This window comes from Muntiacus reevesi, chromosome 2 (genome assembly GCF_963930625.1).
Source record: "Muntiacus reevesi chromosome 2, mMunRee1.1, whole genome shotgun sequence".
NCBI classification, from domain to species: Eukaryota; Metazoa; Chordata; class Mammalia; order Artiodactyla; family Cervidae; genus Muntiacus; species Muntiacus reevesi.
The window spans coordinates 211,273,008-211,300,951 of NC_089250.1; the positions used below are offsets into that span (position 1 = coordinate 211,273,008).

The following is a 27,944-nucleotide window of genomic DNA, read 5'->3' on the forward strand; positions in this document are numbered from 1 at the left end:
CAGATCTACTGAACTGTAAAATATAGGCTTTATTCAGCCTCCTTGACCTTCCCTGAGTTCCAAAGGGTAGATTCAAACAATTACCAATCAGAGAAGAAAAAAAAAAAATACAGAAACAGAGGGGAAACAATCAAACGGTGGTACAGCCTTGAGACGGGTCCTGGTTCCGACTCAAAAAAAATATATGCATAACAATGTCTTTTGAGTTCTTCTACAGAACTAGAGCCCCCACCCAGGTGAAAGATGGTAACTTCAGACTAAACATAAGATTCTTAGAACACAGCTCTGTTGCTTGACCACCCGCCAATCATCCCAGCGGTGCCTCCTGTTTCTGGGGACCAGTGATGACCATCCTGTTAGGTCTCCTGTTTGGCCCCTGTCTATTTTACCTCTGAGAGGCACTGACAGTTTCAAACTCAGTCACTGTTATTACAAGAGTGAAAGCTGGTTTCAGATATAAAACACCCCAACTTAGATCAGGTAGAGAGAGACTTCCACTCTACTAGGCAGGCCTACGCCCAGGCACAGCAGGAAGAAGTTACAGAAGAAAGAGACCTTCGCCCCAATTCCCAAGAAGCATCTTGAGTGTGAAGTCTCTCAGGGGGGAGTTGTTAGGGGAAGCACACTGACTGAAACCGCCCACCCTGGCCAGGCACCATAGTAACCATTTGCATGAGTTGTTTTATGACAGGAGATCCTGATAAGGAATACGGAACTAATAAGCCACCACCAGCCGGAAGAGTTCAGGAAAGATTGAAAGGAGACACTACCTGTCCGTCCACTTCCCAGAATCCCTCTTGCTAGCATCCACCTTGGCTGAGCGATGCGTGCGCCACCAGGAAAGACTCTGAACTAAAATGATTGGCCAAAGACTACCCGGAAACGAATCCCATCACCATAAAACCCAAGACTGCGAGCCACGCGGCAGAGCAGTTCTCCTGGGTTCCCTTACCCTCCTGCTCTCCACCCGGGTGCCCTTTCCCAATAAAATCTCTTGCTTTGTCAACATGTGTCTCCTCGGACAATTCATTTCCGAGTGTTAGACAAGAGCCCAGTTTCAGGCCCTGGAAGGGGTCCCCCTTCCTGCAACACTTGGACTGCAAGGAGATCGAAGCAGTCAATCCTAAAGGAAATCAACCCTAATATGCATCAGAAGGACTGATGCTGAAGCTGAAGCTCCAGTCCTTTGGCCACCTGATGCGAAGAGCCTATTCATTGGAAAAGACTCTGATGCTGGGAAAGATTGAAGGCGGGAGGAGAAGGGGGTGACAGAGGATGAGATGGCTGAATGGCATCACCGGCTCAGTGGACAGGAGTTTGAACAAGCTCTGGGAGATAGTGGAGGACAGAGAAGCCTGGCATGCTGCAGTCCATGGGGTCGCAAAAAAGTCAGACGTGACTTAAGTGAGTGAACAACAAACAACAATGGAGGCAGTGAAAGTTTAAAGCCTAAATCTAACTGGATTCAAACACTGCCCACCCCCCACTCCCCCATTCCAGGCATTTGCTAGCTGCCTGGCTGTGGGTTAATGTATCAAGAACTTGTTTGGTTTTCTCCTGTACAAAAATAGGAAGAAGGATTTCTTTGCTACAAACTTGTAGAGATTAAATAAAATGTCGCAGGAAATAGCTTCCAGCACTGAGCCTGGCGTAGGAAAAACAGTCCATGTCCAAAAAAACAAAACTTCTCCCAACTAAGGTTTTGTACAGAAGTCGAAACTGAGAACAAGACCAAGTAAGAGGCGAAAATTCATGACAAGAAAGGCTGGTGAAGAAATTCTTTTTAAAGAGGAGTCATCAGAAAGACAAGAGAGAAAAATTGCTGAGACTCAAAGAAGCAAGTCCAGGCACCAACCTGAATTCATCTCTATAATTAACGGAGAACTTTGTGTCATTTTCCAGGAATTTCCACATCTTTGAAAGGAGCAAAGGATGTGAAATATTCAATCAGCCTATAAGATCTCTATCACTCATTCGTGCTTGTGTGCTAAGTCGATTCAGTCGTGTCTGACTCTGCGACCTTATGGATTATAGCCCATCCGGCTCCTCTGTCCATGAATTCTCCAGGCAAGAATACTGGAGCAGGTTGCCCTTTCCTTCTCCAGGGGATCTTCCTGACCCAGAGATCAAACACACATCTCTTATGTCTCCTGCATCAGCAGGCAGATTCTTTACCACTAACGCCACCTGGAAAGCCCATATACACCGCTTATGGCCAAATGAAAGAACCGATCTGAAAAGGCCATATACTGTGTGATTCCAATTACAGGATATTCTGGAAAAGGCAAAACCATGGCAAAAGCAAAAAGATGAGTGACTGCCTGGGACTGGAAGGGAGGAGGATTGAACAGGTGGAGCACAGGTGATTTCTAGGTACCAAAACTATTGTGTCTGCTACTGTCATTGTGAATACATCCACGACATCACATCTTTGTCAAAATCCATAAACCGATGAACATAAAGAGTGAAACTTGGGAATTCCCTGGTGGTCCAGTGTTAGAACTGTGCCTTCACTGCCAAGGGCCCAGGTTCAATCCCTGGTTGGGGAACTAAGATCCCACAAGCCTCGTTGTGTGGCAAAAAAAAAAAAAAAAAAAGAATGAAACTCAATGTAGACTATAGGCTTTAGTTCATAATAAGGTATCAATGTCGGTTCACTAATTATAATTAAGGCACCATATTAAAGCAAGATGTTAACAATAAGGGATGCTCAGCCCCCAGGAATTGGGTTATAGGGGAACTGTGTATTATCTACTTAATTTTCAGTAAATCTAAAACTGTTCTGAAGAATACAGTATTCATTTTAAGTTTTTGTGTGATGCAGTGGAAAGAAACAAGTGACAGGGAAGTGAGATAGATTCTCACTGATCAGCTGAGCAAGCCCCTTGCCGTCTGAGCCTGTTTTCTCTTTAAAATAGGAGACTGTGCTAGATTTTCTCTAAACACCCTCTCCAGCTCTAAGATGCTCTGACTAACATCTCTGAAGGATAAACCAGAGTGTTAAGTTTCTCAGGGAACAGCCCTATGAAAAAAGTTCAGGGTACGTGCGCTGCAAGTAGTTTACATCCAGGAACCCTCAGATAGTATAGAAAAAAACAAATCTCCCGCCTCGGGTCACCTTGACCCGGCCAATTCAAATTTCCTCCAAATACCACGCGGCCGGCGACAGCAACCGAAACGCTAAACTGTCTCTGGTCCCTACCAGCTGGCGGGGGTTTCTTCCCCTTCTTGGCTCGGCCTGGAAACTCATCTTTTATTCATGAAAACTGAGGCCCTAGGAGGCCTCGGCCTAAACAGGATGTAAACATTTGCGGCTAGTGGGGGAGAGGTGGCGTTTGATCGGGGACTGTCCAGAGTGGTGGCCGCCAGGACAATGCTTGCTTGGGACCCGCCCACCTCCATCTCCTCTATAGGTTGGGTTTGGGGGGCATGTGCAGGCTCTCCCTCCTGATTGGAGACCGGGTTTGGGACTCCCGTGCCCTCCAAGTCAGACCGGATGCCGCTTAACCCTCCGGGGCATCCCGATCTCCCAGTCGTCGACTCCCTTCATCCGCGTTCCTCGGTGTGGGACGATTGGCTTTCTGGCCCTCGCAGAAGTGCCTGGTCGGCTCTCCAGCCCCTCACCTGCCCTTCCTGTTGCCGGCATCCTTTGTCTCCGCTACACAGAGCGCTCCTAACGCCCCTTCTTCCTCGCCCGTCACTCCCCCAAACTGTACCTTCTCAAGGCACTGTCCCTTTGCTTCTTCCAATTGCTCCACCGGGTGTGAACTCACCTCTGTGGAATTCAACTGTCCTCTGAGCCCCTCTACCCCAGATGTTCGCAAGGACTACACCCTTTCCTGGTGCCCAGGGCAGCCCGGTCTCGGGGGCGAGGGAGACTTGCCCAGGAGAAATAGCTCCCTCTCATCTCTCAGGATCTGGCCGGGGTGTCATTTCCTGCAAAGAACCATCCTCATGCTTCCTCCAAATCTGGGTTCAGAGTCCCCCTCCCCGCATCCCAGACTTGGGATTTTCCCTTACTGGTGCACTTTCTGCTGAGCAGAAGCCCATCCTCATACATATCCCACACTTCAACAGGGCTTAGACTCTCTGGCCCTGTTCACTAGAGAAATACTTATTGAATAAATGAATGGATGGAGGGAGAGGTGTATAGATGGATGAGGGGAGGGATGGATGAGGGGAGGGATGGATGGAGGGAGGGAGGGATGGCTGAAGGGATGGAGCCATGGATAGACAGATGGATGGATAGATGCATGGACAGATGGATAGAAGAATGAGTGGATGGAGGGATGGGGGCAGGATAGATACATGGATGGATGGAGGGAAGGAGAGAGGGATGGGGGATGGGTGAATAGATGAATGGGTGGATGGATAGATAGATGCATGGATGGATGGATGGAGAGAGGGATGGAGGGATGGGTGAATAGATGCATGGATGGATGGATAGATGGATGGATGGACAGATGCATGGATGGATGGATGGTTAGATACATGGATGGATGGTGGAGAAAGGGATGAAGGGAGGGAGGGAAGGATGGAGGGAATGGATGGATAGATGGATGGATGGATGGGTGAAGATGTGACTTAATTACCAATTTTGTCTGTGGCCATCTCTTCTTGTTCCCACCCTCAGATGGAACACACACATCTGCTCCATGGTCATCAGACCGTACTCTTTTAGGACCTTACACACACTATGACCTTACACTTGCCGTGTCTCCTCACGTCCTCCCCACCTCCGCCTGTGTACCACACATCTCTGCACCCAGGACACTTCCTGGGGCGTAAGAGGCTGCGGTCTTGCTGGAATCTGGCCCGGTCTTGCTGGAATCTGGCCCGGCAGGAGGCACCCAGCTGCCTCAGGTAGGAGGAAAACATTTCCATCTGTGAGACATTCTTCTTGGAAATGACACCCTCGGGGCTTCCCAGGGAATGTGGCATGCTGGTGTGAGCATGAGTGGGCATGCTGGGACTCAGCTTTGTTTAAAATGTTCAGCATGCCTTCTTCAGATGAGATCTATGCTTTGCCATGTCTGGGGTTAGGGCAGACATCAAATATACCTCCCCAAACTGGGGCAGCAGCTGGCCAGACTGGACCCAGGTGAATCACTTGCAGAGGAGGTGGTATGGAAAGAGTGGACTTGAGAAATAATGTCCTGGGGAAATTGCTTTGAAAGGAATGTCAAACTGCTTAAATGAGGTTTTTTTAGTGCAATTAATCAACCCCTAATTGATCCTGTGAGGACACACAATTTTCTTCAGTATAGAACCTTCCCCCCCCCCCCCTTTCTTTGGCCATGCAGCTTGTGGGATCTTAGTTCCCTTACCAGGGATTGAACCCACACTCTGGGCAGTGAAAGCACAGAGTCCTAACCACCGGACCACTAGAGGATTCCCAGGACTTCTTACAGTGGGCTTCCTGATCTGACAGTCCACATACCCCATGCCAGAGTACCTAACAGGAAGGAAGAAACAGACAAAACCCACAGCTCAGCCTAACAAGCCTGCCTCTGGCTCTGACGTTCTTGTTGGGACTGTCCCCCTCCCCGACCTGCACTGATGCCCCTGCTTTTATTGACACCTTAGCAGGGGTTCAGCCTGGCTGCATGCCCAGGCTCCCAGACCTATTAAATCAGAACCTCTGGAGTGGATTCGAGCCTCTGCACTTATGTAAAATCTCTAGGTGATTCTCTGCAGCCAGGCTTAAGCAAAAACCTGCTCTTTTAGCAATCATCCTCATAGCGTTAAAATGCAGTCATTTTAACCTTACTAATAGGGACAGAGTAATGGGACAAAGTAGGTGTTTAAACAGTTAATCCCACTAGGAGACTGTAAGTAAAGAAAAAAGTATGAGAGAAGCTGTCAGTTAATGATCACTTAAGAAAGCAGGTTTGCTTAACCACCAACCAAGCAGGCTTGCTTAGCAACAAAATCACACAGCAGGAGCATGAGACATGCCCCCAAACAATAAAACAGTGATGGGCTCAGAAGCCACATTCTGCCCAGTGAGCTCAGTAGGGTAATGATCCCTAGGACATGCCTCTCGGTGCCCATGCAAAACAAAAATGTGAGGAAAAGGGGACGTCCTGAAACCTGAGATGATTCACCGAGTTTCAGTATATGCTGCCACCCTTTTGCTCTTTGCCATTGCACCCTGACAGTCTTGGCTTGGCCACGTAGGGACAGGAAAGCTCCTCCACCTGACGTGGAGGAGGGGTTGTTGATGGAAACTTGAGGTCTACTCAAGAATGAGGAAGAGGGCTTCCCCGGTGGCTCGGTGAATCTGCCTGCCTGCCAATGCAGGAGACTCGGGTTTGAACCCTGGTCCGGGAAGATTCCACATGCCTTTGAACAACTAAGTCCATGCGCCATAACGACTGAGGCCAAGCTCTAGAGCCTGGAAGCCACAACTCCTGAAGCCTGTGTCCCTAGAGCCTGTGCTCCGCAACAAGAGGAGCCACGCGATGAGATGCCTGAGCACCACAACAACGAGCGGTGAGCCTACCAGCTGCAACTACTGAAGCCGAACATTCTAGAGCCTGGGTCCAAAACTGAGAAAAGCCTGTGCGGTAATAAAGACCAAGAACGGCCAAATAAATAAAATCTAAAATAAAAGAATGAGGTAGGTGGTCGTCTCCCCCTCCCCACTTTTCCTTTGATTGTAAAACTGTAGCCCACTAAATTCCCGAGGCGGCACGCTCTCACCTGCCCGCTTGTGCCTCTCACAAGCGTCCTGTACAAATAATCCCCGTTCCTACTTGTCACTCTGCCTCTCGCTGAATTCTTTCCACGCCAGGACAGAAGACCCTACACTCTACTGAGAACTGAGATGTGTTCTGCCGGTCTCATTATTAGTGGAGCGATTCCTGGGACGCTGCATTTCTAACCTGTTTCCGGCTGGTACTGATGCTGCTGGACCCTGGACCACACCTGAAGTGGTGAGACTTTAGACAAAATGTGCGAGTGCTAAGTCGCTTCAGTCATGTCTGACTCTTTGCGACCCTATGGACTCCTCTGTCCATGGCATTCTCCAGGCAAGAATACTGGACTGGGTTGCTACGCATTCTTGCAGAGGATCGTCCCGACACAGGGATCAAACATTGTCTCCTGCATTGCAGACAGATCCTTTACTGTCTGAGCTGCCGGGGACAGCCAGGACGAAACTGAACAAACTTCAAGCTCGAGTGTGGCATCCAGACCAGATTGAGATGGGAGTGGATTGAGAGGCTGTCACACGGAGGCCAGGGCAGACATGCTGATTGAGAGCAGGAAGTGGGGAGAGCTTGGATGGATAAACAAAACAGAATAAAATGAGAAGCAAAAAAAATCCAAACGGACCGATGATCTGGGCTCTCAAATGTGGGAGCAAATGGTCTGGCAGACTCGGCAGCCCTGGGGCTGGCAGCCCACCCTGTTGCCACCTCCCACCCCATCACAGCGCACAAGTCAGGCAGCTCCTGTCATGAAAACCCTAAGGCATGGGGAAACTTTTGTCCCTGTTTAAGAAGGCCAGAAGTGCGTAAAGCAGTTTTTCAAATTTTCCCAAGCGAAAAACTTTGCATGCAAAAGCCACTGAACTGAAACTGCATTTGTGTAGACTAGCTGGTTCTCTGGGAGGGTTCTTAAAGGATTGCTGCTCAGGGGTGCATGTGTGTGTGTGTGTGTGTGTTAAGTCGCTAAGTCATTTCAGTCGTGTCCGACTCTGTGCAACCCCATGGACTGTAGCCTGCCAGGCTCCCCCTGACCATGGAATTCTCCAGACAGGAATACTGGAGTGGGTTGCCATGCCTCCTCCCGGAGATCCTCTCTCCCCAGGGACTGAACCTGAGTCTCTTAGTCTCCTGCATTGGCAGGTGGGTTTCTTACCACTCAGGACAGGTGCTCTGAAATCCCCAGCCCCACCCGCTTCTAAAATGCTACCTTGTGAGGAAAAACGAAGGCCTTTTAGAAAGTGCATCTCAAGGCCCTATGTAGGCATCTTGCCCCCGCCCCTCTAAACGGAAATGTCTGGGGGCTGGAACCTGAGGTTTTCCACTGAGGGGTGTAGACTTTTAAAAATCACGCATTCTCTGGACATGTTTGCTCGGGAATGTTGATTTAAACTTGACCTGTGCTTCCTTTTTTTAAATGACTTGTCTTCATGATAATTTTATTTGTTTATTTTTGGCCATGCACTATGCGCGATCTTAGTCCCCCCACCAGGGATTGAACCCGTGCTCCTCGTATTGGAAGCTCGGAGTCTTAACCACTGGACCACCAGGGAAGTCCCAGGCTGGGCTTCCTTTGACAGCTGAGCTCAAAGGTCGTTGATTCCTGGATTGGGAAGATTCCCCTGGAGAAAGGAATGGCAACCCACTCCAGTATTCTTGCCTGGAGAATTCCATGGACAAAGGAGCCTGGCGGGCTACAGTCCACGGGGTCCCAGGGTCAGACACGACAGAGCAACTAACACTCGCACTTCTCACCGGTCATCTCCCCATGGGGCCTGGGCCGCTCCTGCCACCAATGACCTTTCCCTCCCCTTGCTCTCTAGGTGCGGGGACCTTCGGATCACAGGCTTCTCATGGGACTTAGTTTTGTATCTCTCACTGTGGTCGGAACAGAGAGCTCACACAGGGCCGGTCCTTCGTGGACTGACCGTGCGAATATCCTGGTCAACGGACTGCCTTCTCTGGGACTCCTGGGGGAGAGCCGACGGGAGGTCACTCTGTGACCTCGTCATCCGGAATGACAGGAGCAGGCCACATCCCCAGAGACGCCAGATTCAGGGAGAGAGACTCCAAGTGGGGCCGAGACAGGCATGGAGGGAGGGCCTTTCAGGTGGCCGGCGCGCCTTCTCTGAGACCAGACTGACCCTAACCCCGGGTCATCAAGGCTCTCAGGGAGGTCCTGGAGAGGCCACGGTGTCCTCAGAGATGCAGACTGAATCTCAGTGACCCTCGGCTCTCTCATCTGTAGTAGTAACAGGACTGGAGCTTTGAAGAGCAGTTTAAAAAAAAATTGCCTCCTGGTGCTGCGGTAGGACGGAGGAGCCGGGCAGGCTGCAGTCCGTAGGGCCACAGAGAGATGGACGGGACTGAAGCAACTCAGCACGCACACTGCGGTAGGCGTGTGCTCCTCCTCTGCTGCGGGACACAGCGCCAGCACCCAGGGGACGTGTGGGGTTTCTGGTGGGCCCGGAGACAATTTTTGTGCGTTGGAAAGTTTACTTGCAAAATTACTAAGATTTCTTTGACTGGTGAAATGTCCACGTTTGAAAACCCCTGTTCCTTCCTCAAGCTTTCAAGTTCATTTTACAAATCTTATTTTCATCACTGTAGCTAATTTTTTTTTTAATTTGGACATACCTCGAGGCTTGCCGAATCTCAGTTCCCCCAACCAGGGAAAGAACCCGGGTCACAGAACACTAACCTAACTGCCGAGCACCAGGGAACTCCCCCCATAACACTGTCTTTCTTTCTTTTAAAAAGTTTTTTCTTTTTAAAGGAGGCAAAGCTTTAACTTCTGTCTTAGAAGTGAGTCCATGAATGGTGATATTATTTTCAGTATATTTGAAACGCTTTACAGTTTACAATTCAGAAATTAAGAGAGCACAGCAAACAATTCTGCGCACATTTCCTCCACACGTACCCTTGCCTCCCTCAGACCCCTTGACGCGCGGCAACCAGAATGATCGAATCATTAACCGGGTCGTGTGACTTTTACCCAACCTCCTCCAAGGGCTCCCTGCTCTTGTCCTGCACGGTCTGACCCCTGCAGGCCTCATCTCCCTCCTACCCAGACACCCACACATCCCAGACTGATCAGCCTCTTTTGCTTTCAGTCATTTATCCCTTCAGGACAAATGGAACATCCACTCTGGGCCAGCAGTACAGGCAATGGGGGGAAGGGGTGACCGGGGCAGAGTATCTGTTCTTAACAAGCTATCAGTCTAGGAGGAAACCAACAATAAACAAGGCAAGGCTGTGTGTTAGTCACCCAGTCGTGTCTGACTCTTTGCCACCCTGCAGATTGTTGCCCGCCGGGCTCCTCTGTCCATGGAATTCTCCAGGCAAGAAAGAATACCGGAGTGGGTTGCCATTCCCTTCTCCAGGGGATCTTTCCCATCTAGGGATCAAACCCAGGTCTCCCGCATTGCAGGCAGATTCTTTACTGTCTGAGCCACCAGGCAAGCCCAAACAAGGGAATCAACCCAGATAATTGTGGGTAAGTACAGTATAGATAAATAGGGTGAAAAAAAAATAGGGTGAAGGAAAGACACCAGTGGGAGAGGAGGAGGGTGCTGTGTTAGGAGGTGTGGTGTTGTGTTTGCTTGCCAGGCAAAATCAACTGATGTTCAGGTCTCAGGCTCAGGGTTCAAATCTCAGGTAAATGCCTCCTCCCAGCAAAGCCCTTCCTTCCCTCCCAGGTGGGGTGGTACCCTAGGGTTGATATCCTAACAGCCTACCAGTGCGTTTCCTTTTTCTTAATAATTTTATGTATTTATATTTACGACTTCCCTGATAGCTCAGTTGGTAAAGAATCTGCCTGCAATGCAGGAGACCCTGGTTGGATTCCTGGGTTGGGAGAATCTGCTGGAGAAGGGATAGGCTACCCACTCCAGGATTCTTGGGCTTCCCTTGTGGCTCAGCTGGTATAAGAATCTGCCTGCAATGAGGGAGACCTGGGTTCGATCCCTGAGTTGGGAAGATCCCCTGCAGAAGGGAAAGGCTACCCACTCCAGTATTCTGGCCTGGAGAAGTCTATGGCCTGTGTAGTCCACGGGGTTTATTTATTTATATTTAGCTGTGCTGGGTCTTCACTGCTGGGTGGGCTTTTCTCTAGCTGAGGCTCCAGGGCTTCTCATTGCCTTGTTTATTGTTTCTTTCCCCTCCTAGAATGCAGCTTGTTAAGAACAGCTGCTCTGTCAGTCCTGGTCACCCCTTCTCCCCGCTGCCTGTAGTGCTGGCCCAGAGTGGACACTCCACTTGTCCTGAAGGGATGAGCCACCGACAGAGACAGAGGCTGATCGACCTGGGATGATCAGCAACGAGAGGCTTCTTTTGTTCTTTTGCTGCGGAGCACCAGCTCCAGGGTGCACAGGCTTCAGTAGCTGCAGCCTGTGGGCTCAGTAGCTGCAGCTCCCGGGCTCTAGAGCACAGGCTCAATAGTTGTGGCACACGGGCTTGGCTGCTCTGCGCCATGTGGGATCTTCCTGGATCAGGGATCGAACCTGTGTCTCCCGCATTGGCAGATGGATTCTTTACCACTGAGCCACCAGGAAAGCCCTTATCAGTGCTTTTTCTAACACATCATAGTCACGATTGGCTGCTGGGTGTCTCTTTCCCCTCCTATAGCTCCAACGTGCCCTGCTCACCCATCGAGTGCTTTTAACAGTGGATGCAGGCTCCCAGTTCATATTGTTAGACAGCAACTGAGAGTCAGGCTAAATGGCTGCCAGCTTCCGAATCCCACACCTCTAATCAGAGCACTTCCTGAGGACAAATCCTTCTACTGGAGCTATGTTTAGGATATATGCTTTTTCACTACATAATGAGCCTTTTAATACGGAACACGCTAATGAGAATGTTAGGAAGACTGTACTGATGATGGAAGGCTGCAGTGTCTGAGGGCAATTATTTCAGTGACAGTATCACCATTAGAAAGATGGCTAAAATTCATAAGGAAATCCACTGGACAACAACAAATGAATTTTGTTTGTATTTTGTAAATACAAACAATTTTGTAAAACTTCAGTGCAGGATTTCCCTGGTGGTCTAAGGGTTGAGAATCTGCCTGCCCATGCAGGGCAGGAGGGCTCGATCCCTTGTCCAGAAAGATTCCACATGCCAAAGGGCAACTAAGTCCTCGAGCCACAACTCCTGAGCCCGCCTGCCCTAGAGCCCCTGCTGTGAAAAGGGAGAGGCCACCGCCATGGAAAGCACGAGCACCGCAGCCAGAGAGCAGCCCCCAGTTGTCGACACTAGAGAAAGCCCAAGCAGGAACGAAGACCCAGCACAGCCAAAAATAAATTTAAAAAAAAACAAAAAAAATTCAATGTAAACAAAGTAAAGCAGCAAGTCCGTTCAACGTTCTGGGCCAATGAAGACTACGACTGGGTGGGAAGCAGGAGAGTCTGCCTGTCCTGGGCTTGAGATGCCACCAGATTTCCAACCCCAGATCCTGCCGTATCACAGGGGAAGTGAGTGATACTTCACCTGTCAAAGTCAAGCTGCCACTTTAACCAAGGTTTGTTGCCTGTCCTGTTTGATAAATGGGATTGAAAACCTCTGCCTTTAGGTAAAGGATTTTGTTTTCAGTTTTATTTCCTTTCTACATCTTTGCTCTTTTCTCTAATTGCCCTCTTGTGATAAGAGTCTGAGAGCCCTTGTCCTTTCACAAGAACTTGTGGTTTCCCCATCACTCCCTGGTCCTCACCCCCCATGTGGCGGCTGTGTGGCCCTGAAATAGTGGCCAGAGTTTTTAAGATCTAAGCTCTGTCTGGGCCCAATTCCAACAAATCACAGAAGGCTCAGTTTAGAAAAAAGAAAAAAATGTCCTGATGGTATAGTTCCCCCAAAGGTCGCCTCCTTCTGATTCTTCTGGTATTCCAAGCACATCAGTAGACTTGGGGTCCTGGGAGCACAAACAGGCCCTCTGTAGAGTGGAGGGCTTTTTTGGAGAAGCAGGAAAGGGGAAAGATTTATACACCATTTTCTACATTTATTGAAAATGTTTCGTTTCTAAACTGCATATGTGGTGAAACGTGTGTGTGTGTGTGTATGTGTGTATGATAGCTGACTCTAAGGAAAATACGAATATTAAACCACATAGGAACAATCCCAAAGGGAAAAAACCACAAAGAGACATTTCAAAAAAAGTTTAGATTTCAAGAAAATTTGTATTTTCTCCTGCAGAGAAATAAAGGACCTGTGAATAGTGATTCTAAAAATACACAGGATGGCTCCAGTAATTTCAAGGGGAATGGAAGAGATATAGCCAACGTCAAGTAGTTTTTCTGAAATTGCATAAAAGGAGGGGAGAAAAACACTGAGTTAGTTTTTGAACCTGGAGACTTGAGTAATTACCGTCATTAGAACAAACTGCTTCAGAATCTGAGTCATTTGAGGTTCTTGCCCAGCTGGCAATGACTTGAAAAGAATGAGGAAGCACATGTTTTCTTCCCAGCTGTACAACACAATGGTAGATTGTGCCCACTGCCTTGAACTTGCGAGCCTGGCTGCATAACTGGAATAAGCAATTGGCAGACATCAATTTCATGCCCCTATTTACGTACAGAGGAAAAAACTAGGAATCGAGGGGCAGGTACCACGTCCTAAAGGAGCTAAAGAGACACTCAGGTTGGAAAGATGAAGCACAGAAATCACACAGGAAAACTGAATAGAACAGCAGTATTGTCTTTCCCAATAAATTTCCATAATGGGCAGGGTTTCTTGAGAGGAAGAAAACTGAAAGGATAAAAGGAGAAAACAATTACTTGCAATAGAGATTCTGGTATGTGTTAGTCGTTCAGTCGTACCCGACTCTTTGCGACCCCACGGACGGCAGTCTGCCAGGCTCCTCTGTCCATGGGGTTCTCCAGGCAAGAACTGGAGTGGGTAGCCATTTCCTTCTCCAGGGGATCTTTCTGTCCCAGGGATCAAACCCAGGTCTCCTACATTGCTGGCAGACGCTTTACCGTCTGAGCCACCAGGGAAGCCTTCATAGATTCTGGAGCCCATATTTATTTGAATGACCAATCAACTGCCTAGAAGATAAGGTCGTCTCTCTGTAATGTATAGATTTTAACTCATGATGAAAGAAAACAGCCATGAGGCTTTACTCAGCTCTCTGAAGAAAGCAACCCTGTTCCTCACAGCTGACCCAAGCTGTTGCGGAAACATGGATCCTTACTGTTCATTAAAGATACTCATACTGAACACTTACAGAGACTTGTGCTAAACAACAGGGATAGAGATAAAGAAGTTCCAATCCTTTTCTTCAATTCAGACTTTTTATCATTTTGACCGAGTGGCAGTCTTGAGGAATCTAAGCTCCCCAGTCAGGGATTGAACCTGGGCCGCCGGCACTGAAAGCACAGAAGCCTAACCAGACTGGACTGCCAGGGAATTCTCCAGTTCAGACATTAAAGTCAGATTTTATCTTGAAACTATGATGCAATATGGTAAGTGCAATAAAACAGAATTTTAAACGAACTCTTTTGGCAACATGGTGGGTTGGCTACACCACATACAACCCCATGATACCAGACAAATTAATCATTCTCAAGCCTGTTTCTTCACCTTGTAAAAGGAGGATACTATGAGTACCCACTTTGGGACTAGTACCTAATAGAGGACAGTAAACATAGTCACTACTCATTATTTTTATTATTTGTCATTATTATTGTCATATATTGACAATTAGGCTATGGGAGGAAAGATTAGTTCAACAGGTAGAAAATCAGCCCAAAAGAATGCTCAAAGCACTTGTGAATATGCAGTACCTATTTTTCTGGAATGCAATTGAGTCACATTTTACCGAGGGACAGTTCCTTCCCACCAAAATGAGACTACGTCCCATGTTGTAGCATTGTGAGAATTCCCTGATAGTAAACGTCAAGTTCCAGAGTGCAGGGCCACCCAATGGAAGCCGGTGTTCTGGGCAATCGGGAAAACTGGGCAAGAGCACGTCCCAGCTCTGGCCTTCCCCCTTCCAAGGCCTCAGGACGTCAGTCCCTGCGCGTGTTCTCTGTCGGGTCCTGAGTTTGGCGGGAAGGTCCAAGTGCCCCGGTTCCTACCCGCACCAGGTAGGATGCTCCTACCCCTCCAGGCCTGCCCGGCGCGCGGCCCCATCTCAGCACAGCGCTTCCCGACGTGCCGCGCGGAGAGGGCTTCCCAGACAAATCAAAGACGAAAACCAACCTACGTCCCTTCCCGGAGCGACCAGCGATCTCGGAAAAGCCGCGCAGTCGGGTCTCGCCTTCCTCTTACTCCGGAGGCCGGACGCCAGGTCTCCCATAGCAACTGCGGCCAATAGCAACGGGCGACCAGCCCGGGCGGGCCCTCTGCGCAGGCGCGAGAGGGGCGGCCCCACGGCTTCCGTTCGCGCCCTGCGTCCTTCGGAAATAGGGGTGGGGCCTGCGTGATGACGTCACGGGCCGGGGTCTACGGTGGCGGGAAAAGGCGGCGCGAGAATGGAGGCGCAGGAGAGCGGTGGTGGCACGGGCGAGTGCGGGGCCCAGGACGCTGCTCCAGGCCCTAGCAAGGCCCCCGGCAGCGCCGGCCACTACGAGCTGCCGTGGTGAGGACCCAGGCCATCCACGATGGGGTCCCTGGACGTGCGGGTGGGCGAGCGGCGGGCCGTGTGTCCCAGGGTGACGCAGGGGCAGGAGTTCATTCACCTGAGCAGAGCAGGAGGTCCCAGGGTTGTGTCCAGTAGGTTATTATTTGAAGGCGGCAAGAGCTGTGGGTCGCTGAGCCCACCTGGGGTGCATAGTGGCCAGTCTGAACTCTGGAAGCGGCGTTTTGATCACAACACTGCTAACTGATAACAGCCACCCCCGGCCACCACCCACTCTTGCACCAGGCGCTCTGCCAGCTGGGACTCTGATGATCGCTGGGCGGAAAGTGTCGGACGCAGGTTCGGAATCGGGGATGGTGTTGCAGAAGGCACCGGCCTGTTCTCCGTGGCTTGCTCACTTTAAATAGCAGCATCCTGGGGAGCTGGGAGGAAATGGTGACTTGGGGAGTCACCCGCCGCTGGTGCAGGTGTAGGGCAGGCTCTCTGCTGGGGTCCGGCTCCCTGTGCGCACCTCTCACAACTCTCTCCGCTGGGCGTGGTCATGGTTTCCTCCCTGCCCCCGCTGTGTATTCCCATCCCTCCAGCCCACCCCACTCCTGGGTGAGAACAGATATCTAAATAAAGGGCAGTATAATTTATTGGAATATATACGCTGCGCTGTGCAGTCCCCCAGCCACTAGCCACATGCGTCTGTTGATCACTGGAGATGATGCTAGTCCGAACTGAGATGGATTGTAAGTGTATAGCATACACGGGATTTCAAGGACTTACTTAGTTTTTATTTTTTTAATCTCACTAGTAATTTTGATTACATGTTGAAAATAATAATACTCTGAATTTATTAGGTTCTCTAAATTATGTTAGTAAAATTAAGCTCATCCAATTTTACATTTTTAAAGTGGCTACGAGAAAGTGTCAAATGACATACGTGGTTTGCCTTGTAAATTTCAGGCACAACCCTATTTTAGATGCTTAAAGATAAGCAGTGTGCAAAGCAAACTGTGTTGTCACAGAGCTCACATTTGATAGAGAAAGACAACAAAGTGAAAAATCAACAAGTAGACATATAGTATATTTGATGCTGGGAAAGATTGAGGGCAAGAAGAGAAGGAGGTGACTGGATGTGATGGTTGGATGGTATCACCCACTCAACAGACATGAGTGTGAGCAAACTCAGGGAGATAGTGAAGGACAGGGAAGCCTGGCGTGCTGCAGTGCTTGGGGTTGCAGAGTCAGACCTGACTCAGACACTGAACAACAACAGTATTTGATGGTGACAGGCTCTGTGGCGCAAATAGCTGTGGTGGTAAGGGAAGGCCTGTGATGAGTTGATATTTGAGTAAAGACCTGAATTCAGGGAGTAAGCCATGTGGCCGATGCAGAGAGAGAGCTTTCAGGCAGGGGGACCAGCTGAGAAGTCCCTTGAGGAGGAGTGTGTTTGTCTTGTTCAAAGTCCAGCTCAAATTTCAGCTCCAAACAACCCCGGGTGACAAGTCCTGCTTCCCCCGACTTCCTCAACCTGTGGTTTATATAAGCAGCTTAGCTTTGTCATAGAATTTGCTAAGCTCTATCTCCCCTCTAGTGGGAAAGCCCTTGATAGCAAGAACCGTGTCTTGTTCATCTCTACACCTTCTACTTTTCTCCTCTTGAGAGTTCTGATTCCTTCCACGGCACTTGGTAAAGGGGGGCTGCATGTGAAGAATAAATGAGTAGGACCAAGCATGCTCTCATCTGCTGACCCTGGAGGAGAGCTGTCCCTTTATTTTCTGCAGTACGTGGCAAACAAGCTTCTTTGCATCCAGCTGCTTTTGGGGCAAGACCAGGTACCTGGAGGGGGACCAGCTCAGAGTGAATCAGGGTGTAAAGTGAAGGGCAGACGGAGTCCTGATGGTCAGATCACTGCAAGTCTGCTTCCACTTGTGTTCTCAGAGCCGAAGAAAGTCACTTTTCTCTCATCACGTAGCTTGCTTGTTAATTAAAAGAGAGAAGTATTAGGAATTCCCTGGCAGTCCAGTGGTAAAGACTCTTGAGCTTCCAATGCAGGGGATGCAAGTTTGATCCCTGATCAGGGAACTGAGGTCTCACAAGCCATGTGATGTAGTCAAAAGAAAATTAATTTTTTAAGAAAGAGAAGCGTTGTCCTAAGGCCACCAGCCTGTCCAGTCCACACAGCCTGAAAGGATGACAGGAGAGGCCTGTGGTTTCTGTCTAGCCGGCCCTGCTGGGCCCCTGGCATGAGTCTACAGACACTGGCAGGTGAGGGGTGGGAAGGGGGCTCTGCTACATCGGTGTCTGTCAGAGCAAATGATGTCAGTGCCACGTGCCCCCGACTTCTGTTGTGACAGGAAGACTGTGATGCCACACAGTGCCATGTTGCTCCAGATGGCCAGCTCTGGTCCTGCTCCAGCATCAACAGGTGTTTCTCTGCTGTGGCGGGTTTGAAGCGGGTTTGAAACCTTTGGTACATGATTCACATGCACTTGACTTTTCAAACAGCACTAGGACACCTCTTACAACCTGCAACCATTTGCTATATATTTACTGAAAGTATATCGTCTTCTGACAAAGCTCCCAGCATCGCCCTTTTGTGCCTCTTTTTGGGTAGCATGAAAATAGCCTCGTGAACATCTTTCTGCATTTTCTTAAAAACAGGGTTGAAAAATACAGACCAGTGAAGTTGAATGAAATTGTTGGGAATGAAGACACTGTGAGCAGGCTGGAGGTGAGTGAGTTTTTAAGGTGATTGATTTTTATTTGTATTTTTTGGCCATGCCATGCAGCCTGTGAGATTTCAGCTCCCCAACCAGGGATGGAACTCCTAACCCCTGCATTGGAAGCGTGGAGTCTTAACCAAGGAAGTCCCTGAAAGATGATCTTAAACATCTCACTGTTGTGGCTTTTATAAGCTCAAGGTATTTGGAGGAAGACAGCCACAAATCTGGAAGAATTAAGGGAATGGGAGGTATTCAGTTTGGAGAGAAATCTAGAAGCTGGAGTGGGTGACTTCAAATGTTTGAAAGGCTGGCTCATTGGAGAGGACTTACCAGATTGTTTTGTATTCTTCAGAAGCATCAGTGGCAAACTTTCTGTAAAGGCCAGTGAATAGGTATTTTAGGCTTTGAAACCATATAAGGTCTTTGTCAAATATTCTGTTGTGGTTTTTTTTTAAGTTTTTTAAAAAATGTTTTCTTTCTTTCTTTCTGGCCGTGCTGGGTCTTTGTTGCTGTGCTGGGCCTTTTCTCTAGTTGCGGCGAGCGGGGGCTCTAGGGCGCTTGGGCTTCAGCTGTGGTTCACCGGGCTAGTTGCCCCGTGGCATGTGGGATCTTCCCGGAGCAGGGATCGAACCTGTGTCCCCTATGTTGGCAGCCAGATTCTTAACCACTGGACCACCAGGGAGGTCCAAATATTCCTTATTTTTTAAACAAGTCTTTAAAAATGTGAAAACCAGCCCTGGCTGGTCAAGTTGGCAGGTGAACCAGTTTTCACGAACTTTATTTCCCTCAGGTCTTTGCAAGAGAAGGGAATGTACCCAACATCATTATCGCTGTGAGTACCGGGTTCTGGCCCTGTGGGACGTCCTGGAGTCTGGGTTTCACCCCGTTCTTAGATACATTCTTGTTCACGGATCTTCCTCCTCAAGGAGACTCATGATCAGAGCCCAGACCACTCCCCTCAACCACAGGAGACAGTTCCCTCCCACCTGCGGGCTGGTTGCTGTAGAGATGGGGTGTGTGTGCGGATTGGGGTCAGGACAGTTCTAGGCGGGGGTGAGCGGGTACAGTGGTGAGCTGTAAAGGGGGAGTTCCGGTTACCTTCATTCTGTCGAAGCACTTACTGGAGACCTCATTCCTAGGGCCCCCCGGGAACCGGCAAGACCACCAGCATCCTGTGTTTGGCACGAGCCCTGCTGGGCCCGGCCCTCAAGGATGCGGTTTTGGAGCTCAATGCCTCAAACGACAGGTACACCTTGGAAGTTAGGCCTGAAGGGTAGCGCATGTTGTACATTTTGAGTTGTCATCGAAACAGCTGATTTTCAGATGTCTGTAGCACACAGAGCTTGTATCACTGGCTTTATGTTTCCCTTTAATCTTTCCAACAAAAGAGAACCGGGATTGCTGGCTTGGTGATGTGGCATCATATGCACTTGACTTATTGCTTTAGTTTTTTTTTTAAGGGAGATTTTAAAAATTGCTTTTAATTCTGCTGAAATGCACATCACATGAAACTTGCCATCTTAAAAAAAAATTTACCATCTTAACCATTTTTTAAAAATATATTTCTTTATTTGGCTGTGCTGGGTCCTCGTGGAGGCATGCAGGGTACTTTAGTTGCAGCCTGTGGGATCTAGTTCCCTGTTATTGTTCAGTCACTCAGCCGTGTCCAACTCTTTGCAACCCCATGGTTGCACGCCTGTCCTTTACCATCTCCTGGAGCTTGCTCAGACTCATGTCCCTTGAGTCGGTGATGCCATCCAACCATCTCATCCTCTGTCATCCCCTTCTCCTCCTGCCTTCACAGTCTTCAGTATTTCCCTGACCAGGGATCAAACCCAGGCCTTCTGCATTGGGAGCTTGGAGCCTTAGCCACCAGACCGCCAGGGAAGTCTCCCCGGTTTACTTTTTAGATACGGGATAGTTGAGGATTAGAAGTGAGGACCTGTTGAATAATGTCTGCAAAGTCTGCCTTTGGCTATTCCCTTGAGGACGTGGATCTTCACTCTGCAATGTTTTCCTGGTTTGGATGATGTATGTAGACCTGAAACAGTCTCTAAATGCAGCTCATCAGCTATCAGGAGCACACCTGCAGTTGAACCTTTTTGTAAATGCCAGTTCCAGGTAGCAGATAGGAATTGGTTCAAGCTTACCATTACCTTCTTTTCTTTTCACCCATGTATCATCAAACTCACTAGTTTTGAAAACTTTGGTGGCTCTTAATTTTGTTGAAGAGAGGGTAGCCCCATAATTGCAAATATATGTAATTTTAGATTTATTAGAGTGATGAGTACCATGGCTTTTTCTTGTTCCTGTATCATCTATTTCCTTCCAGTCATCTTGTCAAACACACCTGCCTTCAGCTTTTGATCGCTTACAGACTGTATGTAAATGTGGGTGTTCAAACCTCATCAAAGATGAATGAACACTGTCAAATGTTCTTTTAGCAAAGCGGGATGGTCTGTGTTCTTTTTATAAGACATTGGGGAGCTAAGTCCTTCCTGTTGAGTGACTAACTGGATGAAAATATGTTTAGGTTTTGTCCTTAGAAATATGTTCACTCCTTGATTCTTTTTTTTTTTTTTCCAATTATTTTTGTTAGTTGGAGGCTAATTACTTCGCAACATTCCAGTGGGTTTTGTCATACATTGACATGAATCAGCCATAGAGTTACATGTATTCCCCATCCCAATCCCCCCTCCCACCTCCCCACCCCGATTCTTTTTTTTTTAATTAATTAATTTATTTGGATGCACCGGGTCTCAGTTGAGGCACACGAAGTCTTTAGTTACGGCATGTGGAATCCAGTTCCCCGATGAGGGACTGAACCCAGGCCCCCTGCACTGGCAGCCTGGCATCTTAGCCACTGGACCACCAGGGAAGTCCCACTCCTCGATTCTTAAGTTTGAGAAAATTCATGGAGGATTTTGGCATCCGAGGACTCTTAAACTCTGAAATTATGTGATCAATTTCACCATCATCATCAGAGTATAGACTCCTGTCTCACTGCTTCATTTTCTGACTTGTCTAATAATGATGAAACATCTTCCTCTGCCATTTCTCTGACATGGGTAGAAAATGAAAAATTTTGAATTTTCCACTATGGTCAAAGATAGCATTCAGATGGTGTATCTGAACTACTTTTGCATCTTCTAAAGATAATGTAGAACCTCACAAAACAATCAGAAACTGAGGGATGGAGCAATAGTTAGTAACAATTTTTTCCACTCAATATTGCAATATTCTAAGCAATTCCATCAGCATTTCATTTTCTTATTATTTTAGTCTTTTGTAGCATAGTTGGGAATTATTGATGAGTAATTAATGATGAAACAATTACTGGGATGATGAAATAGCAAATGTTTCCAGGTACAGAATGGGAGATGTAAGATTTCGGAGACCCCCAAAATATATCTTAGATTGTAAAAGGGTTCAGTGGACCCATATGATAATTGCAAGAATATGCAATTGCAAAATACGCAAAAATATGTTTTCATTCCATTTTTCAAAAGGAAGTAAATTTTTTTTCCCTTTGTTCTTCAGAAAACCTCCAAGAAGGAATAAGAGTAATGAAATGTCAGTCCTTATAAATAGTGAGAGTTGCCCAAAAAAAGAGACTTAAAAACTAAAATTGGGTCCATGGTGGTGTCCTGAGGGTTTTAAGTTCCCCCGTGGAGGTGACTGAATTGGTCTCAGTGACAATAACCTTGTGGCTCATCATTCCAGGGGCATTGATGTTGTGAGGAACAAAATCAAAATGTTTGCCCAGCAGAAAGTCACCCTGCCCAAAGGACGGCACAAGATCATCATCCTGGATGAAGCAGACAGGTAGGGGCCTCGCCGAGAACCCGTCACCGTGACCCCCAAGTCTCCTGCCTGGATTTACTAACTCAGGAGGAAAAGCTCACGCTTTTGTGCTTCTGTGGTCAATTTACTCATCACATCTTGAAAAGCAATTCCTTAGGGGCCTGAGCCTTAAACCTGATCTTAATTAAGTAACTTACAAACATCCATCTAAAACAGTTTGTCTGTGCCAGCATCACTGACATGCGTAATTTAAATGATTTTTTTTTTTTTTTTTGTGAAATACAACTAACAGAAAAGTTAGCATTTCCAGTCACTTTAAAGTATACCATTAAAAAAAATAAAAAATAAAGTATACCATTAGTGACACTGAGTAGGCTTCCCTTGTGGCTCAGTTGCTAAGGAATCCGCCTGCAACGCAGGAGACCCCGGTTCAATTCCTGGGTCAGGAAGATCCACTGGACAAGGGATAGGCTACCCACTCCAGTATCCTGGCCTGGAGAATTCCATGGACTAGTCCATGGGGTTGTAAAGAGTCTGACACAACTGAGCAACTTTCACTTTCAGTGACATTGATCATTGAGTCCGTTCATGGTGTTGTGCACTCATTACCGGTATAAATGAAGAACTGTTAGGTGGCATTTAGAAAAATAACAGTAGTTCGTGTTCTTTGAAGAAATTTTAGAAAATATGAGTACAGTCTTGCTTTATTTCATCTACAGTTTTTCTACACTCTGCATTTTTACATAATTGGGATGATAATAGTATAATTTTTATATCCTGATTTTTTCTTATCAAAAGTAGAGTTCCATGTTGTTATAATCTTGTCGTCAACATAGTTTTTAATCGCTATATCCTGTTCCATCATGGGGCTGCATCATGGCCATTTCACGTAGCATTAGCTGTTTCACTGTAACCCTTGCAGCAGTAGCATTTATCCAGCACTTAGATGTCCTTACCCGCGTCACGCCAGGCTCTCTGCTGCACACTCTGTGTGTGTTACCGTCTTGTTCGTCATACCAGCCCTCTGCAGCAGGCAGTAGCATTGTCTCCTCATGGGCGGTGACACTGAGGCTCAGATAATGAGCCCAGAGGTCCCACACAAGTGGATGAAGGGGCTTCGGGCGATCCCAGGCAGCCTGTGCTCTGTCCATCTGCAGCCTGCCTGCGTGAGACCCGCACGGGGTCCCGGAGGGAGACTGAGCATGCTCAGTCGGGAGGGTAGGCTTCCCAGGGTCCCTTGGAGGGGGTCTGGGTCTCAGCTGCAGGCCGCCCCTGTGTTCTTCTTCTCAGCATGACTGATGGAGCGCAGCAAGCCTTGAGGAGGACCATGGAGATCTACTCCAAGACAACCCGCTTTGCTCTAGCTTGTAACGCGTCAGATAAAATCATAGGTGAGCGTCAGCTCTGCGTGACTCGGGGTCCATGTGGCGCTCACGTGGGCTCTTTAGTAGCAGAAGAGAAGGCGTGGTACCGGATGGAGGCATTTGGAGAGTGGAGACGGCTGAAGTTTACATACAAGGGTCAGAGGTGTACTGTGACCTCAGTGGGTGGCTGAAGGGTTTGCCTGGGCAGGCAGCGACGATGGATCAGAACATTTTGAGGAGAGCCAGTAGGGCAGCAGAATAGGATGGATCAGAAAGAAGCCCACCAGGGACTTGGAGATCATTGTCACAGTCTGAACCAACATTCAGGGATGGCTCCCAGAATTCCGCATTCGTCCGCCTGGCAGTCTTCATGTGCGTCCGAGTCTCCCAGGGAAACTTAAAGAAGCCGGGCAGGTGCCCCGTGCTCACCCCCGACTGGCTGGGTGGTGACCTGCCCAGAAGGGCCCACACATACAGTGTACAGGGTGGTTCCGGAGCTCAGCTGGGCTGGTAGTGACCCCCCTGCAGGCTGTGGCGCGTGCATGTCTCTCTCCTCGAAGATCTTTTCCCCTTCCGGGAAGGGTCAGCCCAGGCAGTGCAGGCTGGGGCCTTTCTTGGTTGATATTTGAAGTTGAGCCCTGATTGCTGAGCTCCCCTTAAGCACCTGCTGGGTGGGGGGAGTGCCGTCCGCCCGGCTGGGCCACGGGCATAGTGCGGCTGCTTCCCAGTAACTAAAGGACCGTCAGGGTCCCGCTGTGCATGGCCCCGGAGCCTGACTCCCTTCCCGTCTGGTCCAGAGCCCATCCAGTCCCGCTGCGCCGTCCTCCGCTACACGAAGCTGACCGACGCCCAGATTCTCGCCAGGCTCCTGAGCGTCATCGAGAAGGAGGAGGTGCAGTACACGGACGACGGCCTGGAAGCCATCATCTTCACCGCCCAGGGCGACATGAGGCAGGTGCGTGCGGCTGCCGCTCCCGCCTCCTCGTTTTTCGGGGAGAGGGAGGTGACTGCTGCACGGGGAAAAAATAGACCAGGGGATGTTGACCTGACACACTGGTGGGGGGCCTCGGGCCTCGGGGGAGCAGGCCTGCGAGGAAGGGGTTAAACGTGCACTCCCAAGAGGAGAGCGGGGGCAGGCAGAGACTCAATAGTCCCCCTGGCCGTGTTTCTGTTCCTCGGCAGGCGTTGAACAACCTGCAGTCTACTTACTCGGGATTTGGCTTCATCAACAGTGAGAATGTGTTCAAGGTAAGAGCTGGCGTGGCCATCACAGTCACCAGGGCAGCGTTTACCTGCCGGGCCGGTGGAACCGCCCAGCTTTCGCTTAGGTGGTGAGAGAGACAGTCCCAAACCTGGTTCTGCTTGCTGGAGACAATGCAGACAGCACGTGAAGACCTTGGTTACCTAGGATGCCCAGATGTGGGTCTGCCAGCGCTCCCCCTTGGATGGGCCCTGTCCGCCCCTGACGGGCCTTTCTTTCTGGTTTGGGCAGGTCTGTGACGAGCCCCACCCCTTGCTGGTAAAAGAGATGATCCAGCATTGTGTGAGCGCCGACATCGACGGGGCCTACAAGGTGGGTCTCCTCGCCCTTTCCTTACTCGGGGGAAACCTCTGGCTCCTTGAGAAGGGCAGAGGGGGTGCTCCCTGGGCTGGGCACTTTACTCCATCTCATTCTTAGCTGATGCTAGGAGTTGGGTATCCTCTAACTGATCCTAACTGATACTAAGAGTTGGGTACCCTCTACAGGTGAGAAAACTGGCTCAGAAGCTAGACGCCTTACTGTAAACCACATAGCTTAAAAGTAATCAACCTGGAATTCAGCATCATGCCTTTCTACTCTAATTAGATTGTCTATAAGAGAAATTTGTCCACCAAGGACATGAGGAAAGAACAGCCTAACTCCTCACCTATTTTTTTTTTTTTTAATATTTATTTATTTGGCTGTGTTGGGTCTTAGTTGTGACATGCAGGCTTAGTTGCTCCAAGGTATGTGGGATAGTTCCCCGACCAACTGTCGAACCCGCATCCCCTGCACTGCAAGGCGGATTCTTACCACTGGACCACCAGGGGAGTCCCCAACTCCTTGCTTTGTAGAGAAGCCAACTTCCTCTCTGTGGAGGGGAGCTGTGCCCCCCTATCTTTTGAAGAGCCTGGGAATAGACACCCAGGGACCCAGAGCCTGGTCCTGTGAGCCGATTCCAGGGGCGTCATTGAGGTTCCGGTGACCCTCCAATCCACCTGGGAGCAGTGGTGTGATCTGAGGCCACTGGTCTGATTGCAGCCGGTTTCCTTCTTCCTCCTGCCACCAAACTAAGCTAGAAATTGACTGGATTTAGGGCAGAGCTAGAACTCAGTGGTCAAAAATTCACCTGCCAATGCAGGAGACGTGGGTTCAATCCCTGGGCCTGGAAGGAGGAAATGGCAACCCACTCCAGCATTCTTGCCTGGAGAATCCCCATGGACAGAGGAGCCTGTCGGGCTACAGTCCATGGGGTCACAAAGAGTTGGACACGACTGACTGAGCACACACGCACGAAGACCTCTCGTGAAACGAGCATGAGGCTGGGAGACTGAGGCAGACCCCCAGGCACACAGTCAGGAGAGAGCTGTCAGATTTATAGACATGGAGCTTCCCCCACCCTGAATGCACCCCAGGGAGCCAAGGCAACTGACTCCAGGCCCTGCAGCTGGGTGGGGTGGGGTGGGGGTTGGAACTGGGGCCTGCGGCTGAGAAGGCAGGAGGCTGCGACCTCTGAGGTCATCTCTGCCCCGGTCAGGATGTGTTCAGGCCTAACTGTGCTGTGAGTGTGTGTCACAAGTGATAACTCAGCACAGTAGTCACTCCAGGGTGCTTGCTGGGATGATTAATAAGGCGTTTTAAGAGCCTTGGAGGGAGGGGACGTATGTATACGTATGGCTGATTCTCATTGTTGTATGGCAGAAACCAACAGAACATTGTAAAGCAATTGTCCTCCAATTTAAAAAACAGTAACACAAGGAAAGGAAAAAATAAAAGAGCCTTGGATTAAGACGTTACAGGGCACGGTGGTGGACCTGTCTTGCAGTAGGGTTTAAAACATTTGCAGTATTCTCTTTGCCTGCTGGGAACATGGATTACCTTCCCCACCCGCCACCCCCGCCGCAAGACCTAAAGGGCATGGACCTCCGGCCGGGTTGGCCCCTCGGGCTGATTCTCAGAAGCACCTGTGCTGTCTCGGATGGTCTGTCCACGCCCAGCCGTGTGACGGGCGAACCCTGGTTTGGGTTTAGCTGCACCCCGTCCCCCTCAACGTATCCTTGTCGTCCACAGTTACACGGCCTCCATGTGGTTTCTTTTGTCTAGATCCTTGCTCACCTGTGGCATCTTGGCTATTCCCCAGAAGACATCATCAGCAACATTTTTCGAGTGTGTAAAACCTTCCAGATGGCAGAATACTTGAAACTGGAGTTTATCAAGGTCAGTAAGAGCAGAGCAGTGCCTCTCCCCCCAAGCATGTGGGCCACGCTGAGGTTTTGTTTCACTCACAGGCCAGGCGCCTGGAAGATGCTCAGTCAATGGCAGGTCGTCCCGGGGGCTAGGGGCTTGTTTATGGCAGTCCTGCCAGGCAGTGACCTAATGTTCCCTAGGATGTCTGTGTTCAAGAGAGAGGTATTTATTTACTTGTCATGTAAGTGAGATTAATTGAGATGTAATTTAAATAAGAGTAAAATTCAACCTCTTGGGTGCATTCTGTTGACAAATGCAGTCTGGCTTTTTTTTTTTTTTTTTTTTCATTTTAGCGGTACCCATCAAAGAGCTTCCCAGGTGGCTCAGTAGTAAGGAATCTGTCTGTCAATGCAGAAGACACAGATTTGATCCCCGGTAGGGAGGATCTCCTGGAGCAGTAAATGGCAACCCACTCCAGTACTCTTGCCTGGATAATCCCATGGACAGAGGAGCCTGGCAGGCCACAGTCCATAGGGTTACAAAGAGTCAGATATGACTGAGCAACTGAGCATGCATGCACCCATTAAAGAACTATCTGTATTCTTTTAGGAAACAAGATGAACTTCTCAGAGCTCATTTTCCAGCTGGAGTTTGAGTTCCCTGCATCAATTTTGAGCAAACTTTTGGTTCAGATATTCAGGTTTTAAAAATTAAAACTCCTCCCTCACTTATTAACCAGATTTAAGTTGGATTTTTTTCTCCCCCCCAGGAAATTGGATACACGCATATGAAAATAGCAGAAGGTGTGAACTCCCTTCTGCAGATGGCAGGGCTCCTGGCCAGGCTGTGTCAGAAGACAATGGCCCCAGTGGCCAGTTAGAGCAGAAGCCTCTCTTGCTGGGTTACGAAAGTCCTTATTGCTGAGAGTCACAGCCTTTGGTTTGGAAAAAGTGATGCCCTGGACCGACCCTGGAGTGCATCTTCCTGGTCTTCACCTTGCTTCCAGCACACCTCCCCTGCTCGTGGAGTGTTCACACTCAGCCTCAGACTCACGATGGGATGAGAGGGTGGAAGAGACCCTCCAGGACATGGCCCCCGGTCTGTGCTTGTGTTGGTATTTTACTAATAAAAGCTTACAGTTTTGTGGCAGAAAGGTGGCAGTGCCAGGCCACAAGGAAAACCAGCTTCCTGTCTCCCATGTACACCCCTAGCGTCCTGCAGGTGGAGGGGTGGTTTTGATAATAGATTGGACAGGCTAATCTCAGTTTTTCTAGAAGCCATAAGGACAATCCCACAAGGTGAGGCAGGGTTTGCTGTAATTTACCAGCCTCTCAGAACAGCCCAGGGCCCTGA

General features: G+C 49.1%; 2 protein-coding genes and 1 long non-coding RNA gene across 4 annotated transcripts in view; 2 read left to right on the forward strand and 1 right to left on the reverse strand.

Annotated features, from left to right (window-relative positions):
* The window catches only part of CLIP2 (CAP-Gly domain containing linker protein 2), a 107,000-nt gene extending 91,984 nt beyond the window's left edge, over positions 1-15,016 (reverse strand). The window contains exon 1 of the mRNA XM_065924809.1: positions 14,904-15,016. The gene's annotated coding sequence lies outside the window, so the exon portion shown is untranslated. The remainder of the gene's footprint in view (positions 1-14,903) is intronic.
* Positions 6,007-9,701, forward strand: LOC136158565 (uncharacterized). 2 transcript variants are annotated; one of them, XR_010661357.1, is made up of 3 exons: positions 6,007-6,622; positions 6,797-6,938; positions 8,191-9,701. It is a non-coding gene; the product is annotated as an uncharacterized lncRNA (long non-coding RNA). The 2 variants fall into 2 exon arrangements; XR_010661358.1 differs by having other exon boundaries at positions 8,534-9,701.
* A 99-nt stretch (positions 15,017-15,115) lies between the features above and the next one.
* RFC2 (replication factor C subunit 2) lies at positions 15,116-27,847 on the forward strand. The gene is made up of 11 exons (XM_065924811.1): positions 15,116-15,282; positions 17,935-18,004; positions 18,787-18,828; positions 19,136-19,242; positions 21,720-21,821; positions 23,091-23,191; positions 23,962-24,119; positions 24,347-24,412; positions 24,657-24,737; positions 26,508-26,621; positions 27,361-27,847. Exons 1-11 carry the CDS (start codon positions 15,176-15,178, stop codon positions 27,469-27,471), a joined length of 1,059 nt encoding a protein of 352 aa, XP_065780883.1. The 5' UTR covers positions 15,116-15,175; the 3' UTR covers positions 27,472-27,847.
* Positions 27,848-27,944: the final 97 nt, after the last annotated feature.

Bases quoted from the DNA above. Each gene is read 5' to 3' on its own strand.
- RFC2 (XM_065924811.1), top strand. From the start codon at position 15,176: ATGGAGGCGCAGGAGAGCGGTGGTGGCACGGGCGAGTGCGGGGCCCAG. The intron at 15,283-17,934 runs GTGAGGACCCAG...TCTTAAAAACAG, and splicing joins GGCCACTACGAGCTGCCGTG to GGTTGAAAAATACAGACCAG. The intron at 18,005-18,786 runs GTGAGTGAGTTT...TATTTCCCTCAG, and splicing joins ACACTGTGAGCAGGCTGGAG to GTCTTTGCAAGAGAAGGGAA.